Consider the following 12,058-nt stretch of genomic DNA (forward strand, 5'->3'; position numbering starts at 1 on the left):
AAACATTTTATATATATATATATATATATATATATATATATATATATATATATATATATATATATATATATATATATATATCACTTTAACAGACTCAAATGGTGATGCCTGGAGGGGACAGGAGAAAATCAAATTTTAAGGAATATTTCTTTACAACTTTATTTTTCATGGAAATATTACATTTCTAGTGCTCTTGAGATGAGGTCTAATGAACTGAAGGAGAGTAGAGAATTCTCACTCCAAAGATCATCAGAACTAAATGAGTGTCACCAGAAGATAGGGGTAGATGGAACTCTCATGGGCAAGCTCAAATAGCCAATGTCAGCATCAGGTTCAGTCTATTTGAGTAGTGAGATAATAATTGTAAAGGGAAAATTCTTTTGGTGGTTGAGTATCTGAACTGTCTCACCAAGAGAGTTTAGATCACTAAGACTGATTTCTATTTTTAGCCCTTTTGAGAAGAACAGGACCCCATATGTTTGGCTCCAGTAGGGAAATTTTCCACTCATTCACTCTTCAGGGAAACACTGATCCAACTACGTGATACCAGAAAGAGGCCAGGCTCACATGCCAATCATTCTCTCACATCATCACCCTAGACCTGACTTGTATTTTGGGAATGAGATGGGATGGTGTCAGAGGCAATTGACCAGGCCAACTGCTCATAAGAATTGCTGTTTAGATGTCCATACAACCTATAGCTGGACTATGGAACACAGAAATGGATAATGTTGTACTTCAATAATTGTTCAGTAATGCTAAATATCATGCCCTCTGAAATAGTCTTCACCTCCAAAGAGTGAATAATTCTCCTTATTTCAGAAATAAGTATAATGGAGTGAGATTTTTAAAAACCTTGTTGCTTTGATTCACCAGTCCCTAGATCACTCTCCTTTTCCCAAAAGGTTCAGTGACCAACTCGTATGCATTCTCCATACTTCAGGCTCTACCCTCATACTTTGGGATATCAATATGTCTCATCAAATATACCCTCCTCTCAGTTCATTGACTTCCTCAGCTCTCTAGACCTACATCTTCACTGTACCTCAGCCATCACCCATAACTGTGCTGCCTCTTTAATTTTGAAATCATAAATTCTCCCCTCTTAATATCTCTGCTTTCTTCCTATCTCTCCCTGTACTTCACTGTTCCTTAACATTTTCATCATCTTTACCACTACCCCCAGTCTATCCATCCAAAGGATTTGGAATCAGACAACCTGGGTTTGAATCTCAGGTCTGACTATATGACTTTCGGCATGTCATGTAATCTCACTAGGCCTAATTTTCCTCATCTATAAAGTGAAGTGATTGCTTTCAATGACCCCAGAGTTTCCTTCCATCCTTCTCCCAGATCATCAACATGGCTCTGGTCTCACTCCCCTTCATAGCCTTGACCAGTTCAATTATACAATGTCTTTCACTCTTAACTCCTTTTCATTCTTGTCCTTCAGTTGTTCTTCCCTAGTGATTTCATTTATTTATTTAGGGGTCTTCCAGTATGGAAATTCCCTCCATCAGAGCACATTGGCCATGCAACTGTAACATATAGTCTAGTTTCCTTTGTAACTGAGATATTAAGCCCATGGCCACATACCTCATCCTTGTCATTCAGGATTTGACTCCAAAACTGAACCTATTGCCACTTCTCCATGCTGACTCTCGTCTTATGTATAATGGGCACTTACAAAATTTCTGATGAATGGATTCAAATTATCCTTCAGGACTGCAAGTGCTTTCTGAGTTACATAATTTCTTTTTTAAAATTCCTTTTTTATTTAATATTTTATTTTCCCCCAGATGCATGTAAAAATAATTTTAACATTCATTTTTAAAACTTTGAGTTCCAAATTCTCTCACTTCCTCTCTCCCCACCCCCATTGAGACAGTAAGCAGTTCGATACAGGTCATTGTAATGGGAATGTAAATTTTTAAGATCTTCCCTGTCCCTAGGCTAAAGTGCACCTGGAGCCTGGGGTGGGAGGCTTGTTTTTCAGTAGATACTTTTTGATTGGCCAGTGGGTCCAGAAGGTTGTTACATTCTCTGAGCCAGGAGAAGGCTATATAAACCCTGATTTGAGGCTTTGTTTTGGGGCTCACTTTGAGAAGTGTTCTGTGATTTGATCAGATAAGACTCTGGGAAGCCGTTGTTGAGAACCCCCAGCTTTGAAAAACCCAGATGTTGATGAAACCCAGATGTTGATTTGGTGTGGATGTAATGGTTGGACGGTTTAGAAACTGTCTACTTGATCTGTTTCTCTGTCTTGATAATTCTGTCTGTATATTCTGAAGTTCGGGGTGCTGACCTTTTTCCCCTGAACTAAACGATACATATTTGACTGATTAAAGTAAGCTTGTTAACCCATTTTGAGTTGCTTTCCTTTAACAAAGCAGATCTAAGAACCTGTGTTGGCAGCCACCCTAGGGACGCATTGTGAATATTGCATTGCTGATATAGTTATACACATGTAGTCATGCAAAACTCTTCCATAATAGTCATGTTGTGAAAGAAAACATAGACATGAATGAAAAACTCAAGAAAAATAGTTTAAAAAAAAAAGTATGTTTCAATCAAGTTACTTCACTTCTTTATAATGGGATAGGATTACATAGGATTTGGAGTCAGAGGACCTGTCTGAATACCAGGTCTGCTTATATGACTAGGGGCCTTATATCCCTTAATATCATTTTCCTTATCTATATTCCTCAATAAGGATATCTATATTCCTCAATTTCCTTATCTATAATGTGAGGATATTATACTCAATGACTTATATTTTTCAATCTTCAAGCCTATGAGTTGAAATATTCCAGCAGTGTCCTAGACACTGAGTCATTCTTGGACAGGGAAGTCCCTAATCACTCTGACAGCTTGGATAATAGGAAATGATCAATAGCTTTCTTGAAGCAAAAAAATTAATAAATTAGAAAAGTTGGTCCAAAAGCAGGCTCTTACACCATTACAGCCTCAGGAGCCATGATCTCATTATTGTCAAAAGGCTTTTCTTAAGTAAGAGCCTCTCTGCATACATGTTTATAATGTTATGGAAAATTACATAGACACAAAGACTATTCTGTAGGACCTCACAGTCTAGTACATGCAACCCATCCCTGTTGTAGGTAGACAAAGGAAGAATAAACATTAGGAAAAGTGCATGTTTATGATCGATCAATGAATAAGCAACAATATATAGTATGTGTTTAGGAGTATGTGAATGGGAACTTAGGGAAGTTTTATGTAGGGACAAGGTGAAGTCAAAGAATTCCTACACCTCTTCTGCATGGAAGCATGGTTTGGTGGATACAGTGCTGAATGTAGAATCAGAAAGATCTGGGTTTCGATCTCATTTCATCTACTTAATAACTTTGGAGCTCTGGACAAGCACTTAATCTCCCTGGTCTCAGTTCCCTCTTCTTTAAGTGGACTTTGATGACCTGTACGGTCCCTTCCAGGTCTAAATCTATTATCCTATTGACTTTAAGTAAGATTTGTGCTGTCCATATAAAATATTGGGACTGCTTCGATTGTCTAAAGTGGCTCATGAGAGGCACTCATTGATGGTTATTTCTGCAATCTTACACATCGCCTCCTAAGAAAACTACAGTGAGTTAGTGTATCAGCAATGCCATATTCAAAATGCCTATGGAAATTACAAATATGCTGATATAATTATCCATCACAAAATACCTCATGCTTGCCATATGGGGGAATAAACTAGAAAATTTAAGATACCAAAAGACTGAGTCCCAAAACCAGAAAGTGAAAGCCATCAGTATAGTTATGAAATTGGCACAGGTAGATAAAGTAGAAAGCACCCGCATTCTCAAGCCTTTAAAACAGAACAGGCTACCTCAGGCAAAGGTCCTCCTCTCCTCACTCACAGCAACCACCCAGCATCCAGGAAGCGTGCTCCCAGCAGCTCCGGCCCCTGGCAGTCCTCAGCAGGAGTCCTTAGCAGAAATTCTGGCTGACTCAAAAAGGGGCTTCGTGCTGCCGCTGCCTCTGCTGCTGCTGCCGCCGTCGCCACCACCGCCAGCCACCGCAGGAACTCTAGCTTGGCTTCCACCTCCTCTTGCTCCGCCCCTTCCTGCTACATCAGCAAGTCCAATGGGGCATGGAAGATCTTTAAATCCCATAACCCTTACAGTTAGAGAGTTCTTCTCTTCAGTCTCTGCGAGGCCTAGTAGACCAGAACTCAATCAGTCTTTCTCCCTAAATATTGCCGGCCTAGGAGTACAATAGGTCCAAAACAAAAGCCACTTCCCTAGCTGTTTTTGTTCAGTCATTCAGTCGTGTCCAACTCTTCATGACCCCATGAACCGTAGCACACCAGCCCCTTCTATCCTCCACCATCTCTCAAAGTCTTTCCAAGATGATGTCCATTGTTTACATGACAATATCTGTTCATCTCATTCTCTAAAATCCCTTTTGCCTTCAATCTTTTCTAACATCAGGGTCTTTTCCAATGAACCCCGTCTTCTCATTATGTAGACAAAGTATTTTAACTTCAGCTTCAGTATTTGACCTTCCAGTGAATAGTGTGAATTAATTTCTGAAACTATTGACTGATTTGATCTTCTTGCTGTCCAAGGGAGTCTCAAAAGTCTTTTCCAGAACCACAATTCAAAAGCGTCAGTTCTGCAGCATTCAGCTTTCTTTGTAATCCAACTCTCTTCCCCAGTTACTAGCCCTTACTGGGGGAGAGTAGCCCAAACCTACGCCCTTTGGCTTATTTCCTTTCCACCAAACACTGATTACATAAAAGACAATCAAAAATAGTAACTAGCTTTGCTTATCCAAGCAAAGCAGCAAACAGAAATTAGAGATGTGATACAGATTAGAATATAACATAAAAATACATGAGAGAATGGGCCCTTCTGATGAGATTACATCTCATCTCAAATTGAGAGACTCCAGCCTCACCCAAGAGAAAAATTCTCTTTCTGAAATGCTTAGGAGGCAAACTGGAAATCAGGAACATCTTGAGTGCTGGCTTCCCCTATATGTTTCCAGTTTACAAAGTCTGTCTCTGTCTTATCTGTCTCTGTCTCTCTCTGTCTGTCTTTCTCACTGTCTCTCTCTGTCTCTGTCTGTCTCTTTCTCTCTCTCCCTGTCTCTCTCTCCCTTTTCCTTGGATCAGTTCTGAGAATATCTACAACTATGCAGATCTCTTTCCCTCCTTCCAAGAAGTTTTCATACCAACTCTCAAGAGGTCACACAGCATTATATCATCATTTTCTCTACTAATTAGGAATCTCCTTCTATGCATACGGTAGATGCAAACACCCCAGGCTTGTTTAGAAACTCAGATTTATATTCATTTCACAGACCACTAGGAGGCAGTTTAGTATAGTAGAAAAAGCGTTAGATTTGGAATTAGAGGTTTGGGGATTAAATCCCACTGTACCACTGGAAAAGTCATTTAGCCTTCTCTAGGCAACCATTTCTTCATTGGACTAACCTTTACTGTCCCTTCCTAGCTTTAACTCTATAATCCTGAAGTCGGAAATCAGTTGAATTTTATAAACACTATTCAAGGGAAAGAAGTGACTAGTAGAAACACTCTTCTTTCTACTCTGCACAAACTTCTCCCCAATTCCAGGCCCAGCAGTCTATCTGCTATATCACCAGCTGAAAGAATTTACTGAGATTAAAGTTTCATTTATGGACTACCGTGAATAGACAGGGAGGCAGGCAGGCAGTAAACATTTATTAAGTACTTACTACATACCAGACCTTGTACCAAGAATTGAGAATGCAAATACAAGCCAAAAGAAATCCCATGAAGCATGGATGGATGGGGCCCATCCCCAAAATGGAGGCCCCTGGCGAGAAGTCATCAATAGGAGAAGGGGGACTGAATTCACGATGAAGTTCCTGGGTGAAAACGATCCAGTCACTGAGGGAAGTCCCAGGGTGCAGAAGGCAGCTGAGCCTGAGAAGACCTCTCCTATCGGTCTTCACACTAAAGCATGTTCTCTTCTACTTGAGGTCTACCCAATACTTGGGGTGGCCTACATAAACCTCTCCAAGGTTTACTTACACACCAATGACTCTGTGAACCAGATTTTCTCCAGTGCCTACATTAGTGCCCACTAATTAATTAGGCAGGAGCTTATGAATACACCTAAACCTCTTAGTAACAGGCATACATGTAACCAGTTAGAGACCTTCAGAATTGGAAGAGACCCCAGCAGTTCTGCCTAGCTCCTCCTACCAAGAATGTCCTCCACCACCTTCTGGACAAGTAACCATCCAGCCTGAACTTGAGAATAGTCCCCCAAAGAATTAGCACATCTCAGAGAGCACCTCATTTAATTCCAGGAAGGACTTAAGTACCAGGGTGAAGAGAGCTCATTTTAATAACCACAACTGTATAAAAAATCCCCCGATAGAAAGTAAATAATCCCTCCAGTTTAATCAATGTCTGTCTTGCCCCATCAAATCTACCTTTTATTATGCCCACTTGTGTACATGTCTTATTCCCCCTAGACCATAAACTCCCTGAAGACCAAGATTGTGTCATTTTTCAAATCTTCGTATCTCTGGTCCATTAGTATAAGGCCTTGCATATAGTAGGTGCTGAATAAAATGTTTGTTTAATGAATTGTAAGACATAGCTCACAAACTGAGAGATATCATTTGGTTGGGGAGACCCTCAACCAAGAAACATACATTAAACTGGGCTGTGCAGTCTGCTAGGTGCCAGGAATGCAACGACAAAAATAGGACAATCTCTGTCCTCAGGAATCTGACATCCTATTGGAAAAGACAACATGTACATCTGTAAACGTGTACATGTATATATATATATATATATATATATATATATATATATATACATATGTATATACACACACATATATATGCATGTATATATGTGCATGTTTATACACATATATGTATATTTTTATGCAAATTGAATACAAGATAATTTGGTTGGGGTGGAAATGCCAGCAACTGATATATGAGAAATAAGAAATTATATATTTTATGTAGAAATTATATATATTACATAAAAAATATATAAGAAACAATTTTTAAAAAAGCATATAATTAGATGTATGGTTGTATAATAAGGATCAAAGGTACTAAAGAATATAAAAAAAGGGAGAAATCACTATGGGCTGGGCTGGGCTGGGCTAGTGTGGAGGAGAAGACAGGAACCCGGGGATGAAGGTCATAGTTCACACTGATATAGTACTTTGCTGTTTTTAAGAACTTTGCTCACAACAAATCTATGGTATAGCTGACATGTAGTATTATTATCCCCATTTTACAGATCAAAACACTGAGGCACAGGGAGAGGTCAAGTAACTGGCCCATAGTCATATAACTTCTTTTTAGAGCTGGAACTCAAACCCATTCTGTCTCTTATGTCATTCTTAATCCGGAGTGAGTTTGGGAACATTTTTGTTATGACAAATACACTATTGATTGTCTGAGAACTTTATCTCAACAAAATGCAGCATCTGTCAAATGAGAGGATTAGTGTAGATGACCTTTAAGATCCTTTTGACCTCTAAAATTCTGTAGTCATATGACTTATCATGGACAGTGTTTATTCATTCTACCTCTCACGGTACTAGAGGTTGGACCACCTTTTATTTTTCTTTTAAATCTTATCATTACTTTGAACATCACACTGGCAAAATTATCTTGAACCTCTGGAAATCAGTTTCCATGAAACAATATAGAGAAACCAAAATGGCACCCAGTGAGTTAATGAAGCAGCACCACTCTTCAAACTTGTAGATTTCTCTGATGATGGCTTCTTTTTGTGACATTATAGATTTCTAAATGCTTTGAAATGAACTAATAGGATGTACAGTATGAAAACCTAAAATGAAAGATTTTAATAATTCAATCAAATGTCAGAATGTCACCAAATATCTGGATACTTGGAATAATATAAACAAAACATCTAGATGTTGAGTGATTTTTCCCCCTGTTCATCTAGATCATGAGATATAGAACCCAATCACATGACCATCCCATAACATCCAAAAAAAAAAAAAGATTTGGCAAACTAGTTAGAAATTGGCACTAATCCTGTAGGTGGAATCAGATCAAGGTCAACTGTAGTTTAAGAAAGATCTTTTTTAAATTCACTAGGAGCATTTTTTCTCCTGATGATAGATGTGTTAGATATTTTGGTCTCCTTTGTTCCACATTTCAACTTTAGGTGCCTCACAAAAAATCAGTTTACTGTGCAGGGGAGAGTGGGGGGAAGGGGGAAGGAATTCCACAGATTGTAATTGCCAGGCAAGGGTTTTCTTTGAGACCTTGGTTTTCATAACTTAAAGGGTACTGTGCTCCCCTCCAGCATTTTCAATTTTGCCATTTTAAAAAATTATTATTTTTTGTTGTTGTTCAGCCATTTCAGTCCCAATTGACTCTTCATAACTCCTTTAGGGGTTTCCTTAGCAAAGATACTAGACTGGTTTGCCATTTCTTTCTCTAGCTCGTTTTATGGAAGAGGAAACTATTAAATGACTTGCCCAGGGTCACACAGCCAGTCAGTATCCAAGGCTAAATTTGAACTCAGAAAACTGACTCCAGGACAGCGCTGTATCCACTGTACTACCTTAGCTGCCCCTTATTATTTATCACATATTAATTAATTAAATACAATTAGATGGTGACTAAATCAGCTAAACAAATTGCACTCTCTCACCCATTTAAGGTCAGAGTGAATGCTGATTCAAAAGTGACACTAAATGACATTTTCCTTTTTGTGCCTCATTCTCCTGATTCCTTTTTTGATGCAGATAGATGGTAGGACCACAATTCCTAGAAACTAAATTTTAGGATTAGCATCTTATTATTATAAAAGAAATATTTTATGTTTTTCATTTAAAATATTCTCATCTTTATTATTTAATTGGGTTGGTGGCTTTTCATAATAAAGACAAAATTATATTGTTGAGGGTTTTTTTCCTACTTTTGGCTCCTTGCCCATCAAAAATTGTAATGTTTCATAAACAGAATCTGAATTTTAGAGGTCAAAGCCATGTCAGTTTGTGTGACTTAGGCATGTATATCCATAGCTATGATAAGAAAGTGTACCCAAAGCAACATTATATATGGAAAAATACAATCCATGCATATAAATAATATTGCAAATTTTGCATTTTGGATCCATTAGAAATGAATGAGTCAGACTTGGCTTCCATGGTAAATTTTATTTTTATAGTAGATATATTGTAATAGAAAATAATCTGCTTAAAGGCTAAACTTGTAAATATATTTGCTTAATCTGGTTCATTAATTAAACATGTGAAAGTGCTTAACTAGGATAAAACTAGGGACTTGGTATCCATTTTGTTTTTTTCAGAATGAAAGTGCCCTTGTGAAAGAAAAAGAGCTGTCAATCGAACTTGCAAACATCAGGGATGAAGTTGGTAAGTAGGGCATTGAAAATAAGTAGTGTAAAGAATGTCCATTCCTTAATGCATATGAATGTGTAACCAAAGCAGTTATGCCTTGTAATCAACTACTAGGAAAAAAAAATACTGCCTAGACAAAATAAAATCTATTCCAGAGCACAGCAGTGGATTTCAGGGGCCTTACAGGGAGCCATAATTTTTACCTCTCCACAGTTACAGCGACAGGTTCTTAACATGTACCAGAGGAGCTAATCAAGCATTTACTCTGCTCCTCACAGATGGTGATAGATATCAGTCAGTATGGTCTGTGGTAGGTAGCCATCTATCCATGTATGCCCAAACTGAGCTCAGGGCTCAGGTCACACATCATTTGAATAGAAGCAGGAAGTCTCAAGAGCTGTATGGTGAAGAGTAATATATGTTCTCTCTAGGATGCATGTAAATCCATGACCTCATTGTATATGCTTTCATAAAATATTATACTGTGATGGAAACAAGGTCAAAAAATAAACTTAGTTGGATTAAAATATGAAGCTTATTAAAATTCATGACCCCTGGTTAATGAAATGCTATATAGGAATGTTTAAGTCTCTGAACCACAGGAATCCTACCTTTTTTGGAGGGGAGGGGGTCCTTAAGATCTGTGATTTCCTCCATACAGGTAACTCCCAGTGGAGGGACTCCTTCTACCAGTGCAGAGTGCAAACTGATTTTTCAATTTAGTGTCTTAAGATTTGTTTGGAAAACCAAGGAATTCAATGATTTGCCCAGGGTCCACACAACCAGTGTGTATAAGAGATCGAACTTGGCCAGATTTTCCCAACTCTGAGGCTGGCTTTCTATCCACTCCTGCTTCCCCCTCACTACTTAGGAGTAATTACGTCATAGAAACAGTACATCTTGTCAATACTATGTCTTCAGGCACTGGCAATATGGAAAGAAAAAGAACTTTTACAGCAGTCAACACTAGGTTGTGGCTTTTAATCATCTAATAAAGACCCTAACATGCCTTAACATGTTTTTTCCCATTATACACATGATGTAACTGAAGCCCTAAGATGTAAATTGACTTGTAAAGGTCCTAACAGTTAACAGGTGGATACTATGAATTCTTGATAACTAACAAGATGGCAACCAGATTGGTAAATTGTCCTTGGTGAGTTGAAAAATCTGCACCTGCTTCCCTTCTGCCCTTCAAATACTTCTAGACCATCTTTATGTAGAGAGAACACTGTTTAGAGAGTTCTTAGTGCTAAGAGTGGTCAAAACAGTGTTGGAAGTGAAAGAGATCAAGGAGGATGAAGGCTGAAAAATGGCTATTGAAGCTGGTGATTAGGAGGCATTAGTGACCAGAGAGAAAGCATTTTCAGTAGAGGAGGGGAGTTAGCAGCCAGGGTATAAATTGAAACAGGTCCAACAAAATGTTCAAGGCCCTTGAGTTCATGTTATTAGGGTTGGTTGAAGGAATTGGCCATGTCTAAGTTGAAGACTCAGTGACGTCATGATGTAACCATCTGAAAGGGGAATGGGCTGCATCAGGAAGAGGCTGGATGAGCATGTATTGGGTAAGTTAGAGTAGGGATTCCTTTAGTGTACAGGTTGGACTTAATAGCTATGGAGGTCCCTTGTAACACTCAGATTCTTTTTTTCTGTAATCCTGGGTAGAGGACATCATGAGTAGTTTGAAAGTGAAAGGATTGGTAGGGACAATTTTTTTTTTAAGTTTGGCAGTGAAATGGAGGAAAAACAATGGACTGGCATAGAAGAGAACGGAGGGGAGGGCAGATAAGGAGAGGGGAGAGGAAATGTGAAACAAAAACTATGAAGAGTGGAGGGTGGAGGGGTGAGGGAGCATAAGATCAAGTGGAATGATTACTGAAGAGCAGTGAGGACCTAGCCAAGGTTATAAAACACAAATTTGTAGAGGATAAGGTCAGTTCATTTTTTGTGATTTTTCTTCATTGGTGTTCAAAATTCCCAGCAGAAAGGAGAAAAATAATTGGAGAGCAAGAGTTAACTTGGAATGATTATTTACAGCTTAGTCATAATAAAAGGTCACAGCAGGGAAGGGGAGGGGAGGAAGAGATTCTAGCGTAGCAGTTAATGAACATTAATGATATTCCATGAGGTCAAGTCTGGACTGGAATACATCAAGTAACCAGAAGTCACCAACAACTGGAGAATACACTCATTTTTGGTGAAAGAGTGAGAAGGGTGAAAGAATAAGAGGTTGTGATCAGAAATCAAAGAATTTCAAAATTCAAGATCTTAGAGGTGACAATTTTTAAGATGTGGTAATGTCTGATGTGTGACCATGCTGGTGTGTGACTGAAGCAGGGGTGGAGAAGGGGATTGTGGAGGCCAAGGAACCTAGGTTTCTAGAGGGGAGCGATCATTGAAGTTCCTAAGAATAACACAAGGACAGGGATAGGAACCAGGTACGAGATTGACTGAGAAAATTGAAATGACCTAGAGATGAGTGGATAAGAGTAACAAGGAAGGGGAGAGGGTGGTATGCATAGGTTGTATGAACTTCCAAAGATGAAAAGTAATTGAAAGTGGTAAAATCTATTGGAACTAGAAATCTGTCTGTCCCTGCTAGCCTCACTCTGTGAGTTGGGAGGGAATGGGAAAAGGTGTGGCTTCTGTTGGAGAAGGTTGGAGAAAGC

The 12,058-nt window shown here is 38.7% G+C and overlaps 1 protein-coding gene across 3 annotated transcripts in view; it reads left to right on the forward strand.

The window, feature by feature from the left end:
• The window catches only part of MTUS2 (microtubule associated scaffold protein 2), a 732,715-nt gene that overhangs the window by 628,516 nt on the left and 92,141 nt on the right, over nucleotides 1–12,058 (forward strand). For all 3 annotated transcript variants that reach the window (XM_069080726.1, XM_069080725.1, XM_069080724.1), the window contains one exon: nucleotides 9,338–9,404. In XM_069080726.1, the coding sequence (XP_068936827.1) occupies nucleotides 9,338–9,404 (67 nt within the window). The remainder of the gene's footprint in view (nucleotides 1–9,337; nucleotides 9,405–12,058) is intronic.

Source organism: Petaurus breviceps, unplaced genomic scaffold (genome assembly GCF_028583685.1).
Source record: "Petaurus breviceps papuanus isolate PSGF00001 unplaced genomic scaffold, PetGlider_PUasm1.0 91133, whole genome shotgun sequence".
NCBI lineage: Eukaryota > Metazoa > Chordata > Mammalia > Diprotodontia > Petauridae > Petaurus > Petaurus breviceps.